The following is a 21,010-nucleotide window of genomic DNA, read 5'->3' on the forward strand; positions in this document are numbered from 1 at the left end:
TCTTTTATTGCATATGTTCTAATGTTAGCTGCATATGTTATGAGCCTTACATATTGTTTACAGGTGTACCTTGAAAATATTGAGGTCAGTGCCATTTCTAACTCCAAACCCTCGATTAAGTAATCTTGTTCTTTATTTCGAGCAAAAATAAATTATTAAATTTAGTTCAGTTGTACCACAGCTGCTGCCCTTGCCAGGGAGAATTTATTTGAGGAAGTATAATATCTGTAGTAGGGCCTCTCACCCTTGACATTTAGGCTGCTGCAAAACATGGCACCAGCTGTTTTGTGTGTTTTCTTTTTGAGGAACGTCTTTCCTGTAAAATCCACATTCAGGATCATTATCACAGCGAAATCTCTGGAGTGCTGGACACAATTTATGATACTTGGCATGGCACGGGTATAGTATTATATCAGTGCCCGGCGTCACAATTTTCTAGCACCATGTTTAATGCACACCTTTAATGCATACCCTGATGATGGCCTTAAGACAAAGTACATTGGATAGTAATCACCCTACGTAAACGACATTTACATGCTGGTCCACGTCTTTCATCAGCCTGTATACGTAAATATCCCCATTCGATAATAATAAACCTACGTGAAAAACGTTTACACGCTGGTACACATCTTTCATGAGCATTTATGTAAATATTCCACAGTGAGCATTAAAAATTGGCTGTATTTTCACATATGTTAGGAAATCTTGGACTATGTGAACACATGTAAAAAAAAAGTTCAGATGCATGTATGCCCTCTGCTATTACAACTTATTTTCATCACACTTCCGGCGCACCAAGGAAGCAATAGACAATGTGTTTGATTTTACTTCAAACAGACCTGTTTAGCTGTGCAATGTACACTAATTCGGTTTGTACAGGCGAGTTATATGGCTAGTGGGACATAATTAGCATGCCGTGATTTCGGATAAAACCGAAAAACTCAAACAAACATTTGCCAATAAAATTTTATAAAATTAGATTTATCCGATAAACTCACATTTTTGATGTCCCAGTGTAAAAAAGGAAAGGAAAAGAAAAAAACAAATGCGTAAGCATGCCTTTCCTTTATCTGCTGAAAAAAGAAGTTGTCTTTCTTGGTGGCTGCATGCGATGAGTGATAGGAACCTTTATCTTGTTGCATGGCGGTGTATATATCTGATGGGGATCGACAGTTTGCCGACGTTTGGTGTTATATTAAATCGGTTGAAACTTGGCGCTTGTCCTTGTCGTACGTGTCTTTTTTCGTCCTGTTTCAGTTCACGCCTTTTAACGTTTTAATCTGTATTCTGTAACTGAGTTTTGTCACAACACAAGGTCACTGTTCCCAGGAAGAGGTCATTCCTGTTTTTTTTCGAATCTCTGATAGTTGACAAAAGACGTTTTATTGTTTATCTTGTCTAGGTTTGTTGAGGACAACTGGTTATTATACCTCTGGGTCACGACAAAAGCCACTGTTCCCGTTTGCAGTTTGAGCCATACTCTTTGTGCTCCTTAGTCGGGGGGGAAGGTTTTGGTTTTTATAGAAGTAAAAAGTATGAACCAGTAGATTTTATGGGACAGTGTGGATGTGTCTGGGATGGGGGGGGGGGGGGGAAGGGAGCTGTCACTATCAGTACTGCACTTCATGCAGCCACAGGGTGAAATGGATGGGAAATGACTACATCTGGGTCTCTAGTGATTTTAGAGTATCAATGCCTGTTCCAGCAACACTTCTGTGTAACTTTTGTCATGAGAGAGTTGCGGTGTTAACAGTGGCAAAGACGCGAATGCCAAACCCAGCCGAATAAATATCATTTGATACAGGCACGTTCTTTTGAATTTAGCAGACATTTATGCCCAAATGGCATTTATTTTTATTTTCAATTTTCCAAAATTGGGATTACAGTGAAATTAAACTTTGATTTTCATGCACTGTAAAAGAATGGGTGTTAAATAGTAAAGTGGTAAATATAGACCGACACGCTGTTTACAAACAAGCACGTGTGTTCCCCCACACCAGGTGTGGGTACTGCGCGTGCACAGAAACCAAATTTGCGTGAGGTGAAAAGTCTGCGCATGCGCAGTGCTGTCAACAGCGCCATTGCAGCTGCGTGACTTCAGGGCCGCATGTGGGTCTATATGTTCTTTTTCCAACTTTCCAAGTGTTGGTCCTGGAGAACCAGGCCAACATCATCACGCAGCTTACCGAGCTAAGGAAGATTGTCGTGGCTACCTCAGCCACGAAGGTAGCAGTTGCGCTGCCTCCAGACGCCCCCACGCTCCCTGCAAGCACGTACGACGGCCTCAAGGAGGTTAACGCTTACGCTGCCTCGCAAGACAAGCTGGATGTTCTGGTGAGATTTTATGACAATTTCGGTGTATAGTTGCCATATTCAATGCGTAAATCATATTTGCACCAATTTCATGGTTCCCCGCCATCCTGGCAACTTAACTTTATCAGGTGCATATTTGTCCTGTGAATGACAGCATGTGTGTTTGTGATGAAACCCCATGGTTTGACAGAAGGGCAATGAGCCAGATTTTGTGCATGTTTCTATCTGTTCGTGAATTCATAAAAAAAGCCTCAGTGCGGGAAAAAAAAAATTGTTGTGCCCATTGTAATTTGTATTTTGGAATTGCAGTGGCTAAAATGTGCTTCAATTACAACTACAATTTAATTTTTATTCAGAAGTAATGAACCACAATAACGGATGTTTCAGGAAAGCAGTGAAGTAATGTTTTTTTTTATTATTGTGAATTTTTTTACGAGCTGATGTTAGCGGCTGTCATCAGCTCATTGCGAAAAATTTATTGCGCCAATGGAAGAGCCCACTGTAATGAGACATGACTAAGACCTTTATGGTGATATCTTTCTGAATAATAGTGTGATATGGCTTTTGCTCTATTTAAACCAATCTGCGACATAAAAGGCAGGCAACCAAGATGGAACAAGCAAACTGCTGGGTGGCTTTGCAATGACTAAAAGCTATTTACTGTAAATGACTTAATTTCCACAAGCACCTAATTTTTACAACTTGCATAAATTAAAAAAAAATAGACCCTGCAAACATATTTTCCTGTGGTAACAAATCGATCCGTGCACTCATGCTTGTAGGTGATGGGCTGTGCCGTGCTTTTAGAAAGCAAAAAAGTTGTCGGGTATCAGTGTAATTGGTTGAGTTTTGAGTTTGACCAGATTCAACTTTTTCTAGCCTCTTGCGAAAAGTTTGACAAAGGTTCGATTCAGGTTTGACTGATATGCGCATGCGCGACAGGCTGGAACTCTACTTATGATTTCCGGTTGCTGGGCAATTCCATTCTCTTGAATAACGGTGTGCCACACCTGCATGAACTCGTCGTGGCTTGTAGACCACGTCAAATGCCAACGATAATATCGCCATCCATGATGCAGTGTCGCTCAATGAAGTCATCAAAAAGGGAACGACGCATAGCCAATAGTTTGGACAAAGTTGACACCGTCACAGGCACCAGGATGCATGATTTGACATGTGCAGAAGCATCATGTTCGATGGCCTTCAGCAGTTTGTTTACGACCAAGACAGCGTTGCTCACTTCTAGAGAGCGATGCCTCCTAAAGGAAATTATATTTAATTGCGAACCAGCGCACAGCTAGGCAGTTGCTCAAAAATCCAAACACACAAAATAATGCACTCACACAGTGCTGTGTCAGTGTGTTTTCTGTGTGTTTGGATTTCTGAGTAATTGTCTGCCTGTGTGCTGGTTTGCAATTATGCCTTATCAACTCACCCAATCTGCAGTATTAACAGGAAATTACTGATCACTTTCCTGAAAATGAGGTTAAGTGGAAATGAAATTTCATCAGCACCTCTACTGCATGCACCACATTTTCATGTACTTTTTATTTATTTCAGGGCTTTGTTTTCCTTTTCACCTGGCAGGTTATTAGCTTACAAGTAAATATAGAAGTTGGACACATTTTTGTCATGTGTAGTCGAGGCCCAGAATTGTCATGCTTATATTTTATTATATGACTCTTGGGTTGTATAACGTTTTTGCGCAGCCCCCTGAAAGTTATATAACGAGGGTTCCAATGTATACAATATTGTTTCTCTTAGAATACACTTCAAAAAAGCAAACAGTGGATACCTCCTCAACTTGGAGGCAGATCAAGTACCAGAAAATACCAAGGGAGCACCCACCTTACTTTCACTGAGAACGGAGTTAATCTAAACATGCATGCTTGTCCACTCAAATCAGGCGCTTAACATAGAATTTGCAGATTTCCCAAGTTTGGGAAATGTTAATAGTGGGCACTTCCGCAGTATTTTACGGTAGTGCATTTCACCATGGGAAATGTACAGATTGCAAGATAAGTTTATTTATCTGATCATTAACTGAGGGCAATATTCTTGGGAAGTTCCGGTTATTAGAGGTCAAATCTCATAACTTTATACAGTGGAACTTTGAATATGCGACTTTCAGGGGACCGCGCAAAAGCGTCATATGATATGCGAGTCATATAATTAAAAAAATGATTACGACTTTGGGGCTTGGCCTCGCATGATAAAAATATGTGTAACTCCTTTCGTTACTTCTATGCTAATAACTTGCTGGGCGAAAAGAGAGCAAAGCTTTTAAATAAATGCAAATGCAATGAAACTGTAGCGCGATAAAGGCGCCAGTACAGATGTGTTTTCACTTCACGTGGTTTTTAGAAAATCGATCAGTGATTTTTTTTTTGCAGGCTGCACTCTTCAGAAGCAAGTTTGAGTAGTGCATGCAAAGAATAACGTTGCCACTGCCACTGCACATGCGCCTAACGCTAACCCCGTTTTGCACTTTGCGTGCACTATTTTATCATACATCATTTTTTGGAAATTGCATTCATACGCAAAGAGTTTTAGTGCTCCTTCAAAGAGGATTCGCAATGCGCGAGAAGTTGGCTAAAGCCAAAACGAGCACTGTTCGAAAATGGCAGCTGCTGCAGCTGCAGGCTGTGGCGGCTGCCGCCGTTTGGGCAATCGTCGTGAGCACAATGTCGGCAACATCTTTGTGAAAGCAGTTTTCAATACTGTACGACATTGCACTCTTATGGGAGGCACACGTCACAAACGGTTTAGAAGACTAGCAAGGTGGGCAATAATAGTCGGCTGCTTGCAACGCGCAAACGTTTCTTGGTGAAGGTATGGTGTGCGAAGGTCAATACACAAGACCTCTCTTGTCGAGGTGACGGAAATACAAATACATTTTTTAAATGTATCACGATACAGAGATACAGATACCTGAAAGTGTCTCCGAGATACTATAGTGATACATTTGTATCGTTTTACTGCCCAGCCCTGGTTGGTAGTAATTCAGGATTTTAGGATTTCAGCTTTTAGTTCTCTAGTAATTGTTTTTCTTCTGTGTATTCGCTAGGTATTTTTGCATTTTGCCGCCCGTGCACAGGCAGGGTGAAGTGCTGAGGCTACTTGTTGCCACGTTTCGTTACTTGTGAACCCCATTATATTATTCCTGTTTCTATTTAAATCATTGTTTTATTTAAACTACCTTTATTTTAAAACTTGCGTTTCGTCTTCTTTATTGGCAAGAGCCATGGTGTTGGCCGGTCGACTGATTGTCAGTTCTTTCTTTATTTTCTGTTTATAAAGACCTCGCCACGGTGTAGGCCGGTCGACTGATCGTCAGTTCTTTCTTTATTTTCCGTTTATAGTGAACCACGAACCTGTGCGCGTGCGACGGCTTACAGCAATAGGTGGCAGCGCTGGCTGATTCACACCAAGAGCGTTCTAATTGCAAATAAACATCTGCAGGTTTTTGCACTCTATGACCCTCTTGGGATTTCATAAATGAATTCCCCAGATCAATAACTCTCTTGCAACCCTTGACCCACTCATAGATCATGACTTTTCTGATTGCGGATGAGCCGTCTCAAGAGATCTTGGAGCGACCTGAATAGCGCTGAGCGCATATTTGGCTGTCTCTTTCAAATTTTCGTACCGAAACTCAGGCTTTTTACCTTCTACCTTTTTTCTTTTGGCCCACTGAGCGATGTGCTATTAGTAGCATCCCAATATAAATTGATTTATTACAGCCCAAAATTAGTTTCATGGGCCTTTAAGACAGAAACGCCCCAGCAGAAACTGACGCGACCACGACCTAGTTACGCATTTATTTTGATGTTTTCAAACAATATAATGCAACATGTCTTTGCAGATTTGTATTTCCTGGTCATCAACGGCCTATCGGGTAAATTTAAAAAAAAATCGAGAATGGTTATTTTTTTTAATTGCCACACAAAAATTGCAAAATTTTGACTTTTTCCATTTTGACGAAATTTCTGAGCACAGTGCAGAAAACGCTTCCAACTGTAGAACGCTAATTAATTTGTTAAAAGTTCACAAAGCATTAAACACTCGATGCAAAAGGTTTCAGCTTTAGAATATAAATTTAAAGCAACTTAAAAATTCGCCGAAAAATGCCTCATTATGTAAGATTTGCTCGAGAAGCCAAGTTTGGCATTTTGTATCCCTTGAAATATATGGTCATATAAGTTAACTGGAACTAATTCTGGTAGTAAAGTATGCCTGCAGTAAACGTAAAAACTGTTGACTGTGTACAAAGCTGCACGCTTTAGTCCTCCCGCCTTCAAAGTTGCGTCATTGCGCAGTTGGGAAAATCGCTTTTTCAACCTTCTCTCGAATGCGATTCTTCTCAAGAATACAAGGAAGTATCTTGCAAAAGTAAGGTCTGTCCCATTATTTGGACAAGTTTAGCTACCTCATATAAAAATATGACTGAAAACAAAAAATAGGCATGACACCACCATGACCGTCCATATCTGAACACACCCTATGGCAAAACCTTGAGACATGCTTCGAACTGATTTGTGCATGAATTTATGATTTTGTTTTCCAAGTCTGCCAAATGGAGTGGGCCCGGTAAACTATGCACATGAATTCAGAAAAAAAAAGGAAATGGAGGCTATGGGATTTTAAATTTAAGTACTAGTTTAAGATTCTAAACTTCGATACCAGTTCAGGATTTTAAACTTCAAGACTTGGTGCGGCCGGGTCTGCACCAAGTCGTCGTACAATGCGTGACGTCGCAGGAGCCGGGGTTGCGTGATCAGGGTTCTTCTGTAGCAATAAATTCAGTTAAAAGGTCATTTTTGCCCTGCACCTGAAATCTAGCAGTTTTACGCAATTTATTTTGCGGGTTTTTGACTTTTGGGATGGCAGCACAGAGCAGCGGTGGCCACATTTCAGCTGGTGAGCTGCCTGTGGCTCTTTACGCGTGCAGGTATGGCTCGCAGCTCCCTGGTATCTCAATTCGCCCCCTCCCCAAGACCACAAGGGAAAAGACATAAAAGAAAGGGCAGTTTGTGTTTTCGCAGCCCAACCTCAAGGTGCTTGTTTCACAAATGGGGACACGTAACAAAGAAATGTGATGAACAGCTGCTTTATGACTGGAATTCGCTGTGGCTATAAGTGAGGTGAAAGGAATTAAACAAGTATAATGCCTCCTGTTTACCTTTTTGCTGCGACTCTTGAAATGGTTATTTTTTTATGGCTCTTCACGCGTGTCCACAACGGCCACCCCTGGTTTATAATGTTTCATAAAAATAAGATTACATATATAAAGCCATACACTACGTTTGAGAAGGCAGTATATTTGAAGCTGTACCATTCCAAGATAAAAAATCGTTCAGCCTTTCCAGTCTCGTGAAGAAGAAAGACCAGCGGAGCTGTACTCGATACACTCTGTGCTTCTTCTTTCTCGTCGTCTGTTTTTCGCGCTGTTTCCTACGATGAATTCCCACCAACGTGCCCAACTATCCATTCTTCTATTATAGCTCGACAGGTTGGCGCCATCTACGAGTGACGGCGGAAACCACACTGGTTGTGTGCTTGCCGCCATCGCTTATATATGGCGGTAGCTGTCTAGGCAGGTTTGTGTCGACATACCGGACACGATCCTAAGGAACCTAGCCCTTAACAGCTCCGCTGTAAAAGTTGCCAAAAGAAGGGTGGGAGTTATGAACATTAGACAGCAGGCCATGCATTGGATTGGATTGGAAAACCTTTATTGCCAACTTTACCGGTATAATCAATGTGCTTTGATGTTTACTATATACACATTTATTTTAGTGGTCAATCATACCAGACAGAAATCATGAGAAATCGTGTAGTCTCCTGAAGCCTCTTTAGCATAATATGCAGGGTGTCTAGTGACCGGGAAAACCAGGAATTGTCAGGGAAATTTTAATTTTCGAGAAAAATCGGGGCATTGTCGGGGAAATTGTCAAAAAGCGAGCCCAGTCAGGCAAAATGAGCCGGAAAGGCCATCGAGTGCCCTGAGCAAAGACTTGAGGACTTGGGGGCAGAAATATAGGCAATAAATTCTGCTTAGAGTGAGGCGTGAGCTCTGCTCCCCCGATGTACAGTGTGCTGCCCAATGCAAACAGAACCGACAAATCCAGTCGAAGCAATGGATTGGATTGAGGGCGCGACACTAGGCTAGATCCAGTTAGAGCCTCCTTGTAGTAGATATGGTAACAAATGGGAAAGCCGCAGACTCCAATCCAAGCCTTCAGCCGAAAGTATCCGAAAGTGCGTCTGGCGGCCATGTTGCCATTTGGTTATTGACGTGTGTAGCTGAGCGTCGTGTTTTCATCGTGTTTCCGGAAGTGGCCTCTTCACTGACGATGTCAGCAGCAAGAAAGTGCTTGTTTAACCCGGACTGGACGAACCCAAATATTTCGGTATATTCAAGTTGGATTAAGCCTGTGCAAAATGATCCTCACAGTGCTCAATGCCTTGTGTTGTAATGGTCTTATATATTTAACCACCTCTAGAGTGGTCAGGGAATTTCACCTGAAATTGTCAGGGAAAGCCTGGAAAAGTCGGGGAATTTCAAAAGAATAATTTACTAGACACCCTGAATATCCCGTTTTTGTGGTGTGCAAGGAAAACGAAAATTCTGAAAATGTTCTGTTGGAGTGCCTGTGGACACTCTAAATGTGCTGAGACATACTGTTGAAAAAGGTTTTCCTATGATGTAACATGTCCGACGTTTATTTGACTCGTGGTACAATGTCGAACTACCTCTGTGTATGACTTGTTTTTGTGCTCTACCTATTGTTTTTTTTTTTCCTGTGAATTTTTCGTTTTTGTTCCTCTATCCACCCTTGAAAAGAGTAGACAGCCAAGGGGATGGTTTGGGTAATAAATCTGACAGGTTGGCTAAGAAACCTATTTTTTGGGATTTTTGACTATCTATTTGGTACAGTCACCTATCATAAATTGCCAGCTCCTGGGCGATGTACGAGATTATACCTTGACATGGCTTTTTCCTTTCATTAGATCTGTCTGAATTTGGGTCTCATGGTGGTTGTGTTTCGTACAGGTCCAGCACCTAGCCCTTATTGGGGGCAACGACGAAAAGGACACCACACGCCGGATCCTCTGTGCCCTTGTGAAGCACGACCTTGCCCTCAGGTTGAGCTGGTGTGGGTCCGGGGGAAAGAAAGAAGCCTTTGGAGATCTCCAAAACCTGCGTACCGTCGTGCTTCGTAAGTAGTCCTTGAGCTTATTTAGGGATGCTGTGTGATGCAGCGCTTGTCGCACAAATTACCTAACTATAAAGGCTGGCTTAGGCATTAACATTGGTTACATCAACAGTGACTAAAATAACGAGCGACAGAGGCACCAGGACAATTAAGACACTTTGATGATTTCCTGAACCCACTCGAATTGCTTATGTTGTTCACAGAATCCGCGAAATTAATTGGTCACGAATATGTCTCTCTGCACGATGCTCGAAAATATGGGCCACAAGGGCCCATATCTGACATTTTTTAGCAAATAGAAAGAACACCTTCATTTGAATAATCAAACCTGTATCCTCACTTATTTAAAAAACAACCAATATTAAAAAAAAAAAGTACAGAAAGTAGTTTGTACGGTAACCAGAAACGGAGATCACATTGTATGCCTCAGCTTGAGGTACCTCATCTTGTCCCTCTTGCCTTGTCTGGACGCATTCTGAGCTGCAACAAGGAAATGCATTCTAGTAAGCACAAAGAAACGAATAACTTGATTTGTCACTTCGACAGTGTGCTCTGCGCAGCCAACCAAGTTCAGTCTGTTTTTGGAGAGGCAGGAGATGGGAGATACCTTACGCTGTTCGCCCTCAACTTATTGAAGGTGATACAGTATGTGATTCCATCTTCCATTATTTCAACTAGGTCCTTGAGTGCCTGGGACGGGTAAAGAAGGCCTCCCCTGTCCATGTACTTTGTCAGGCACGACTCCCCTGGGAGCGAGGGCGAATCCTTGGGCTGAAGAAGCAACCTCGAACACTCTTCGCACTTGGTTTTCTTCAACATTTTGCGGGCAGCATAGCCACTAACATAGTAGGTTATCCGAGAGTCGCTTTTTAATGCAACCGTGTCACCGTGCTCTGGCAATGCACTACATGCTTTTATCATCTCATGAGCCTCGTTCAAGTAGTCCGCATCCAAGAGATCGGCCAGCTTGTTTTGCAGTTTTGCCGGGTCAGAGTTGCTGCGAGGATCAAGAAGGCTGTTTAAGAGTCCTTGTAAAATGTTGCCGCTTGTGGGTGACCGTGCTAAGCTGTAAAAGCTCAGGCAGTTCACTGAAATCAAGAATTGCGTCGGCGTGGGGTGGTCGTTGCAGCCTGACATCTGTCTCAAGATGCCAAACAGGTTCTCGATAGAGTCCTGACTGAGACGTGCGGTCATCAAATACTTGAATCCCAAAGTCTTTGTCACGTATGTCAGGAGCGAGAGTGTGCTTGCAAGAGTCACCCGAAAGCCTTCAGCTGTAGCTTGGCTCAAAAACCCCAGCTTTCCAACAGTGGCTTCCCAGTTGTCAAGGTATTGTTGAAACCTCTTGATGTGCTTGACTTGTTCCATCTCTGGTCTCAAACCAGTTCGGCGGTGCCTTTGAAGTCATGGAAGTGATGAGGTCCCTCAGCATAGCGACAAACAATGAAGTGGCCACTGGGCTCCCAGGCCCATAACGGCTCTCCACTTCATGTCTATATACATAAAGGCCCCTCAGTACCTCATCACTGAAGAATCTAAATGCAAGATTCACTCGCATCTTCTCGAATCCATTCGGCTGAAAAACAGCCATTGTTGCGTGCGGCATTGCTTTGAGAGGCACAGTAGTTGCACTGTCGCACTTCCATGCTTCTTTTACGAATTCGCCGCTCACTCGTCCATCTGGAGTCTGAAGCCCTGTTGAAGATATAGAGTTTCGCACACATTTTACAAGGTGCGGGAAGTCTGAAATGAAGTGTAGATACCGGCTCGGGTCCACTGGATGTTGAACTTTACAGACTGTCTTCGTGAGCTTCCCGGCGACACCAAACATTTTCCACATACTCCTGTTCCAGGAGGCGGCATCGCATGTGATGAAATCAACAAAAAGTCCAGACCTCTCCGCAGAAATCACAGCATCCGCAACGATTCTGGACAGCACATCTGCCTTCACATTACCTCGTGCGCCAAAGACGCCGAGGATCTGCTGCCATTTTCCTGTGAACGGCTGAAACAGTACCACAAGCCCTTGTCGCAAGTGACACCTTCCTGACCCGCGGAGCTGTAGCTGCCGAGGTCAACAAATCTATCGATGAGTCCTTTTTTGTTGAACATCAGGCTTTCTGAAAGCTTCGTTTCATCAACAAGAAAGAAGCCCTCCGTGTCGCCGGTATGGATTGATGTCCTTTGACTTCTTGGCTATTGCTGCAGACACCTTCTCAATGAAGCCAAAGCTGCTTTTGTAGGTTTTGACGTATGTCTGTAGGCACGGAGGGCTTGGGACTACCATGAGCTTGTGTGTTCGAATATGCTCGTACAGTCGAGGGCTCTTCATGTGCATGACAATGCACTCAAGTATCCATTCTTGATCAAACTTCATACCGTTGGTCCCCTTCCTCGTTGAAGCTTTGCAGCTGCTGCTTTTTGCAGCTGCTGCTTTTCGCAGCTGCTGCTTTTCGGACAGTCCTTCTATCTTCCGCTCCAAACTAGCGGTACTGGTGGACTCATTCTTTGTCTTCATCTTTTCAATGTCTTTCTTCAGGTTTGCAATGTTGTGCTTCTGACGTCGAAGTTGCGCATTTTTTTCTAATTACCTTTCGTGATGCCTCAACACGGGTCAGTTTTGCTCTTGTGCTCTTGTAAGAAGCCTGGTTCAACAGGAACCTGCATAGATATTTGCATTGCAGGCATCGCTTTTCATTTTGCGAAACTCCACCACATTTCACACTGTGAAGCTTGCCAGCATATATCTTGTGCTGTTTTTGTTTGCATCATGTCAGTGCCCGTCACCATCTCGAACCCCTCACAAGGAACAAGGGTATTTATCTGCGAAAGCAGGTCCTTCACAGCATCAGCGCTGTCGACATCCACAGTTGTCACCACTGATCCCTGTACGTATGCGGTGCAGTGGATACTTGTCTCGCTAGTACAGCACAAAAGCAGCTTCTGAAAGCAGAGAGTTTCACCATTTGGTGCGCACACTGAAAACGCTACGACGTTCGGTGCTTTTGGGATCGCGTGCTTAGCCCGGTATTTGCTTGGAAAATCTTCTTCTTTCATGCTCTCCAACTTTTCTTTGGTGCTGGGCTGCGTTACTGGTGTGATGTTGGCTGCAACGATGCGCTTGTCTTCACGAATGACGTCGTCCCTCTTTTGCTTTCGTGGCATGTCGCCGTTGGACGTCACCGACTTCCTCTTTGACAGCAGTTTCTTCGACAGGCACGCGGGGATGTTCGGAAACAAAGTTGGGATCGCAATGGCTGTCAGGCAAGGGCGACCACGGGGAATTTCCACCGTCTCGCCGCTAATGACGTGCGTGTAGTTGCGAACTATGAATCTCTCGTCAAAATGCCACAGTGCCTTCTCTGGCTCGCGCGGGCGCCTCATTGTCGATGCCCGCGCCACCTCTCATCGTCATAAAATACTAGCGCGCCTCCTTGCACGGCGCGGGCTAGGCGATTCTGACACCTCCCCCTTCTAGCCACCGTAACGTGTCCGCGAAAGACACCAGAGATGTGGAACGGCGGGAAGGGACCTGGTCCGGCTGGTTCCCGATTTTCCCACTTACTGGTGTCCGTTTTGCTGGAGTCGCGAATTACCTTCACACCATGTGATACATACACTGTTTCTTTTAGTAGGCTAATTTTATTCCGACATGACAGTGCTAGAAATGTCAACACGTATTGCGCTAGTCCCTTGAGAGCTACGCGATGCCTATCTAACCTTGCTCTGCCAACTGGTATGTCAGCATCGAGTTCCAGTTGTCTAGTGACAAGGTGTTCATGTCATAGGTGGTAAAAGATTGGTCCTAATGCCGTTACCAAGGCACAGCTCAACAGCATTGTTCCAGCACTTGAATCAAAACGCGTGCATGTCCACTCCAATTCTGATCAGGTATTCACGGTGGCTTTTGCTGCCACTCTTGTAGTTCAAACTTATCTTCCTGCATGTTGGCCTTCACCTGCATCCTCAAGACAACAAATAATGCTGCTGCGACTTGTTTTCATGTGTGTCACTTTTCAAATGAGCTGTGTGGGCTATCTCCTTCAGCAACAATGGTAATTCTGTTGGCTTCGTCGCAATTGAGTTTGTAGGAGGCGACCGCCGCTGTTGAGCAGGGCATACTTAAGCAGTGAAAGTGGACACTGCGCACCACTCACCACTTGCTGCAAGGCGCACCACAGGCGCACCGCGCAAATTTATCTGCATCGACCAGATCCGAGTGACATGACACCGCGAGAATATGACGTAGGGATGTTAGCACAGGTTACAATGGCTGCTGCTGCGCAGCGCCCATTTTCATTGCTCGTGTGTCCCCTGCCTCAGTCCAGCTCCAGTAAAGTTGGACATTCTGGTGCCCTTAGGTCATGCTAGCTTCAACATGTCTTTGCATGGACACGGTGCCGAAACAAGCGTTGACGGAAAGACTGCCACTTTTGTTTAGATGCAAAAGATCTGTGTGTTTCAAAGCATGCCGAGCTTCGGTTGGAGATTTGTGTTGCCAAAAACACTGTCGCCATAGCGAGAATCCGCTCCCGCGGTGATCGGGACATAGGAAGTTCACCTTTTCTGTTTGCTTCCTCTCAGTTAAGAATCTGTTCATGAACACTGATTTCTCCACTTAGGATGTTTGTAAGCTATGAATTTCTTAGCTGCCCTATTTATTTAAATATACTCTATTTACTCAAAAGTAGGACGACCCCCAATATTGAACCCCCCCCCCCCCCAAAAAAAAAAGGAAAAAATTTTAATATAGGTTGACTTTGTTTTTTACAGCGGAGCTGGTAAGGGCAAAGTTCCCAAGGAATGTTTCCGGTACAAAACACTTGTCAACAAAAACGCCTCTGGACAGCGACGGCGGCAAGCACACAACCAGTATGGTTGCCACCGTCGCTCGTAGATGGCGCCAACCTTTGCAGCTATAATAGAAGAATGGATAGTTGGGCGCGTTGGTGGGAATTCATCGTAGGAAACAGCGCGAAAAACAGACGACGACAAAGAAGAAGCACAGAGTGTATCGAGTACAGCTCCGCTGGTCTTTCTTCTTCACGAGAGTAAAAAGGCTGAACGATTTTTTTTTCTTTTTTGTTTTTTAGGAACAGGGGAAAGTTTGGACAAAAGAAACAAACAAACCTTTAATTACAGCTCTCAGCTTAATCACAGGGCGATGCCAAAAACTTGATCATCATCAGAACTTTTGGACGTGTCATCGTCGTCCGAAGCTTCGTCACCCTGGCAGACATCCTTGCAAATTCGCAACGATACCTCACTGACACTGTTGTAAAATGCCGACAAGAAGAAATGAAAGAAGGTGGAGACTGGCAAAGTGACGAAAGACCAAATACAAAGACACAAGTAACGCTGGCAACGCCGCGAGCCGCCATGAGCAACACGCGAGCCGCCGCAAACAACAAACAAAAGTAACCTCCGTTTTTTGGTGTGTCTTTTTTTTTTTGTGCACGTTTGTGAGGGTTGGAGGGCAAAGAGCATGGCGCATCGCATTCCCCCCCTCCCCTGCCCCCTTGCCAAGCAAGGGGAATGCTACAGGTACCATGGCGAAACCCAATGCCCAAGAGACGTGCGCGAGAGCCCCGCGGGCGGGCCGTCAGCTGCTGCTGTTTCAGTTGTTTTCGTGCACCAAAAGCTTTTTGAAACAAGAAGTGGTGCAGCTCTACAGCGACGGCGGCTCGGTGACTCGATAGCTTAATGCCCCCAGTAGGGTCACAAAATTTGGTCGCAAATGTGGGTTGAAATTCTTTAATCACGATTCGAGGTCGACCCTTAGTTTTTGGCTACATTTCCAAAAAAAAAAGGTTGACTTATATTCGAATAAATACCTGAAGTCTACCTTTTTTTTTCTCGCGGATATGTTGTCAAAAATTAAGGGTCGACCTATATTTGTGATCAAAGAAAGTGACAGACATTCGTGACCAAATTTTGCGACTTTACCGATGGCATGCAGCTGTCGAGCCACCGAGCCAGCGTCGCCGTAGAGCCGCACCGCTTCTTGTTTCAGAAAGTTTTCCGGCGGCCTGACCGCGGTGGCTGCCGCTCGCACGCATCTTTAGGCGCCGCTCACGCATCCCCCTCGCCAGAGCCGTATATTGGGAGAGTCTGGCCAGTGGGTGGGGCGATGAAGGTGCTGGAGAGGAGAAAAGCGAAGGAAAGGGAGGAGAGCGGCGAAGGAGTGAGAGAGGAAGAAGGGAGCTAAGAGGAAACCACCGCCATTTTGGTGCAACACACTGTAGGCGCTGAGCACTGTTGAAGGTACGCGTTGTCTGCTACAAGCATATCTTTTTTTTTTTGCCCCAATAAAAGTTTGTGTTCAAACGTAGACAACTTAGTTCATTAGCTTTTTAAGCCACCGAGGAATTATATTATATCATTTCATTGCCAGAGCCTGCCAAATAAAAAGAAAGAACCGATAGTGGATGTCGGTCCCATGCATTCTGCTGGGCGAACGAATGGAAACGGCAGCTCTTCCTGCTCAGCTGGGAGCAGCCGTGAGTTCATGCACATACGCCTCTCGCTCTGCACCGCGGGCTGATTGGCTCATTGGTAGGGGGGCGTTGCTGCAGCAAGGTCATAGACTGGCCTAACTCTTCCTATATACGGCTCTGCCCCTCACTACGCAAGGGGGGAAAGGAAGGAGACGGACGCAATACGCCATGCACTTTGCCCCCTTCCCTCTATTACTCTCTTCCTCGCAAACTAGCACAAAAAGAAAATAAAGCTACGAAATACTGAGGTTATTTTTGTTTTTTTTGTTGCTCATGGAGGCTCGCGCGTTCCTCGCGTCTTTGCAACACCCCTCCATTCTCCCCATCAGCGGACAGTGCGGTGTTAGCTATGTGCTAGTTGAACCAGTCATATATTTATCTTTGGTCCTGCAGTCTCGTTCCCGTCTATACCCAGGTGCAGGGAGTAGGGTCAGGTGATAGAAGGGAGGTGGTTGATTTGTTTGACGAGCGCACAGATCACACCGCACCATCACCCAAGAGGTGGGACAACGACCTTGCATGGTTGATGGAGTATGGCATCTTCGTATATTGGCTTCTTGGCGTCGCCAAGTCGCAGCATGCCAGCATTATGCCAGAGAACCTAAGCAAGCACAAGAGAGTGCACGCAGCTGATCCGGGCTTTCGGTTCTCTAAGTTATACATGCATTAATTTGAGGCAGACTGGGTTCACTTGGAGCCACACTTTTGAGCGCCAAGATACCACCAGCGAGTTATTCACTAGGTACTAGCCAGAATATGCTAAAGGAGCAAGGTTTGAAGCCAGATTTTATAGCAAGAGCTAATTTAGCAACTTGTAGCTGATAGGAAGGTTTTGTAGCTATTTCCCTTGATTCCATCATGTGAATGCATCTTGTCTATTTTTCTGTTCTATGCAAACATCGCTTTCAGGCAGTGTGTGATTGTATAGGGGAGAGAAAGGTGAAACAAGTTTTGGAGCAATTTTTGGAGCCGAAAAATGTTATATCGGTATTTTTTCCCACCCTGGTTCCAATAAGTTGTCAGTGCCATTACGTACCAAAAAAAAAAAAAAAAACCCACGCGAGTCTAATGCTCACAGATGAGGACAAGAAACACAGGCTTGCTGCAAAGTTAGGTGGGCACCAGGTACCTCAAGCTTATACGAGCTGGTGCCAAAGCGCAATTGTAGTGCAGAACCTTTTAAAGCGGTGATTCGAGAGCATGAACAGGGAAGCACGGTTTACTACAACCAGACATCGATCGGATGCTCGTAGAAAGCACCGTGCAGGTAGAGAAAAAAAAACTCCCCACAAAAGTGAGTCACGACTCACAAGGTAAATAGTGAAATGATAGGAAAATTATGAGCAGCACATGCACGCCAAATACGGGTGTGACCGGTTCATTCGATTGCTCACGCACTGGAAGCATGTGTGTGATAACTAGGGTGACCATATTCCACAAGGTAGAAAACGGGACATCCCAACCAGGGGAAGGGGGGGGGGGGGGGCTACTAAAGATTGAGATTGGGAGAAAAGGTTTAAGGCAAGACACTGGTTCTAAAATCGACTTTTTTGTTTATTAATGGATTATAATGAAAATCAGTGTGTATATGTGTTTTGGCTTCCTCTTTTTAAATATTCAGTTAGTTCTGCAATATCTCAGTTACTTTTTGAGTTACGAAGAAAATAATGAAGCCTAATTAGGTCATTTTTTACGACTCATTAAGGAACTTTCTAATACGAATTTTTTTGCATAAGTGATATGGATTTGTAGCTAAAGACCTGCCGTGCAAGATGATGCTATTTATATTTTTGTAAAGATAGATCATTGTATAAAAATACTCTAATTAGGTCAAGTACACTATTTACAAAGCCTAACGAGGTCACACTATCACTAATAATAAAATTTTGGGCCTATACTGTCATACAAAAATACCATCACCCTGCAGTTCACTTCTTTCTGAATTCAACGGTATAAAGTTTATAGAAATCCTTGAAGAATAATGTCATGAAAACAACCGTAAGGCTAGGCATGTAGACGAAAAATGCGAGGCTGAAAAAATTGCAGTTGCAGTTTTGCCACTCATTGCATAAAATTGAGTAAGGGATCCCATGCAATAATGTTCAGCAATATGGAGCATTGTTCTATCTGAACAAATTCAGATGAAAAATTCTGCAATCCGTTCACAAGAACCTTTAAAAAATAATATAAAACTGATAAATAATGTCTGCAATGTAAAATAAAGTTATAAAAGAATGAGTAGACTCTATAAGGGACAACGGGAGGAGGCACCGAGGGTTGCACGTTCCGAAAGCAGATTTTGTTTGGCCCTGAAAAGGGCCTTTGTTCGTGTAGCACTTGAAAGGGGAGCCCCCTCACAGCTGTCCAGGACTGTAGTCCCCAGCTGTTCCGGTTTGGTGTTGCCTGGAGAACCTCTGCTTTGCATTGCTGCTGCTCTGGTGGGTAGCGTTGGCCTTACGCAAATGCAGATTGTCCTTCTCCATGCTGCGGCGTACAAGGCAGTCACCGGCAGCATAGCCCAGGCTCGCAGCAACGGACTCGCTCATTGCCCGCCTGCCCTGATTGTAGACGGCAACAGCTTCGGCAGCAGCCCTCTTGACGCTGTCCAGGGAGGCATTGGCGTTCTTCGAGGTTTGCGTCCAGATGACCGAATGCAGGCTCTCGCTGGCATTTTTTGTCTTGCCTTCGCTGCACCGTGCCAGCAGGTTTTCATCACTGAGCCTTGCAAACACTGGCTCGAGGGCGGCCCGCACACAATCTGGAAGAGGGTTCTTGTGCGCAGGTGGACACTCGCCATTTGCCAGGGCTCTGTTGAATTTGCACCACGATTCAGCTCCGTCGGGGCACTTCCTGTGGTCTGGGGCACTGTCCGTAGACGTCATGTGCAAGAGGGTGGCTTCCACTGCCCTCTTCATCCCTGGCACATTGTTACTGTTGCTCCTAAGGGCATAGCTGTAGTAGTTTTGAATCTTCTTGATTCGGTCCTGCGTCAGTCTGCCCTTTCCGCCGAGTGCTTCACCCTGGGCCTTCTTTTTCTCAAGAAGGTTGCGCAACGCAGCCCCCATCCGCTTGTGCACATGATTGACGCAGTCCTTTTTCTCGACCTCGACGAAGCCGTAGACTTTTGCCTCGGTCAACGCATGAAAGGTTTGGCTATCTCCATCCGAGAGAACTATGGTGTACTTCAGTCCGTGCTTGGCCAGGGATCTTTGAAACATGGTCAATGCAGCCTCCACTTCCATCCGACCTGAATTGCAATCTATGTTCCTCTGGCACTCGTGGGCTGCATACCAGTCGCCGTACCTCTCTTCCTCCGGCTCCGGTCCCAGGGCACACCCTAGGCAAAAGTTGGAGTACACCACATGGTCAAGAACTAGGCCGGAACACAGCTCGACAATGCAGCCCACACCAATGTGGGAGCTGCGTCCTCTCGTCATCCAAGATCCGTCAAAGATCACGTCGATGTTGCCGACAGGGTTCAAGAAGTCTGCATACAGTCTCTTGACAACTTCTGTGCTGGCAGCTTCACTTGCGCTTGCTGACTTTTCGCAGGCTTGCACATGGGTCTTCAGGTGTCCCTGGAAGGTCTTGTGATGCAGGCCGTGGTGGGACCAGTTCATGGACGCACAGAAGTCTGCGAGGGCAGTGACTCCTTTCCCAATTGACTGAATTCCCTTTGTTGCCCTCATGTTCACTTCGAAAGGAGTGATATTCGCCGTTCCGGCAACTCTTGGTGAAGAAAACTGCTTCTTCTCGAACTCGCATGTGGCACAGACGAGCAGAAGCTTGACTGCCAAGCCATACTCCTTGTCCGTGGCCTTGCTAAGTGTCAGGGTTCCCGCACCGCAGCTTCCGCACTTCGCCTGCGCGAAGAGGTCGTTGAAAGCTTTCACGTCCACTACAATGAACTGTGTCCCAGCGTCGCGCGTCTGGCCTCCTGTGGTGACGCCGAGAAGGTCGAATTTGCGCTGGGTCGCCGACTTTTCCGATCGCCCACGCTTGCATTCGTCCGATCGTGCGACTCGTTGCGCCTGCTCTGCCGTGGAGTAATATGCGGTGTCGACACGATCCGCGCTCGCAAAGCTCGACAAACTGCCGCTGCTGGATGGAGCCGCGATGTCTCCGGCTGATGTTTCCGGAAGATCCAAGGCATCCGGCGGTGCCGATCGCGGTGGCGCACTTGCAGCAGACAGCTTCGGCTTCTTGTCCCACGGTCGCTTCCTCTTCCTTCCGAACGCTTGCCGCGTGCTCAATTTCAACCGAGCGTCGTCCGGCATCTCGAGAACTCGAAGCGAAACAAAACAAAACACGCGCAACTTTGTAGGAAAACGAACCAACAATGTTCAACGCAAGCACGCAAACGGGAACCAAAACCTGCGCTCGACCACGGAGGAAACAAAGCAGACAAGCCTAAGGAGACGGGCCCAGGAGCAGACGACGCACCTCTCGCCAGCGCGGGAACGGAAAGGAGGAAAGGAGAAAAAGAGCGGAGGGGCGCGTTTAGGCCAATAGCAGGGGCGCTAGGCGCCGCGCGTGCTCTGACGTACTGGCACCTTGCTAGCCGGCCAATGAGCGATCGCAATTGGGGCCTTCGAAACCCGCGGAATGCGGACGTTCCCCGATGTTGTTGCGATACCGAATGGCATGGGGACGTGGGGAAAATAAGCGGCTTTGCAACAAGACCAAGATGGCTGCGACCCGACGAGCGATCGCGAAACGCGCGGGGCACGAAGTTCCACTTGTTTTCATTGAACTCGCTGTGTTAGGGCTATGCGGGGACATCGTAAACATAATTTTTCGCATGCTTAGACATTGAATTCGACAGTGAAACTTTGCAGGCAGGTACCTTAGACTACAATTAATCGAAATATGTGAATTTTGAAAAACGTGAAATTTTGCGTTTTTTTACTATTTTAGGACCCGCGTCTCCCCTTAATAGAATAACTGCTCTTATTTCAAAACGGTACCATACTGCACTAA

The 21,010-nt window shown here is 45.5% G+C and overlaps 1 protein-coding gene across 1 annotated transcript in view; it reads left to right on the forward strand.

The window, feature by feature from the left end:
* Nucleotides 1-2,136: 2,136 nt before the first annotated feature.
* LOC120850221 overlaps nucleotides 2,137-21,010 on the forward strand; it is a gene marked incomplete at its 5' end in the record, with an annotated part of 37,248 nt that continues 18,374 nt past the window's right edge. The window contains 2 exons of the mRNA XM_040222664.3: nucleotides 2,137-2,334; nucleotides 9,371-9,536. Coding sequence (XP_040078598.2) covers nucleotides 2,137-2,334; nucleotides 9,371-9,536 — 364 coding nt within the window. The remainder of the gene's footprint in view (nucleotides 2,335-9,370; nucleotides 9,537-21,010) is intronic.

Source organism: Ixodes scapularis, unplaced genomic scaffold (genome assembly GCF_016920785.2).
Source record: "Ixodes scapularis isolate PalLabHiFi unplaced genomic scaffold, ASM1692078v2 PGA_scaffold2__306_contigs__length_199485367, whole genome shotgun sequence".
Lineage (NCBI taxonomy): Eukaryota > Metazoa > Arthropoda > Arachnida > Ixodida > Ixodidae > Ixodes > Ixodes scapularis.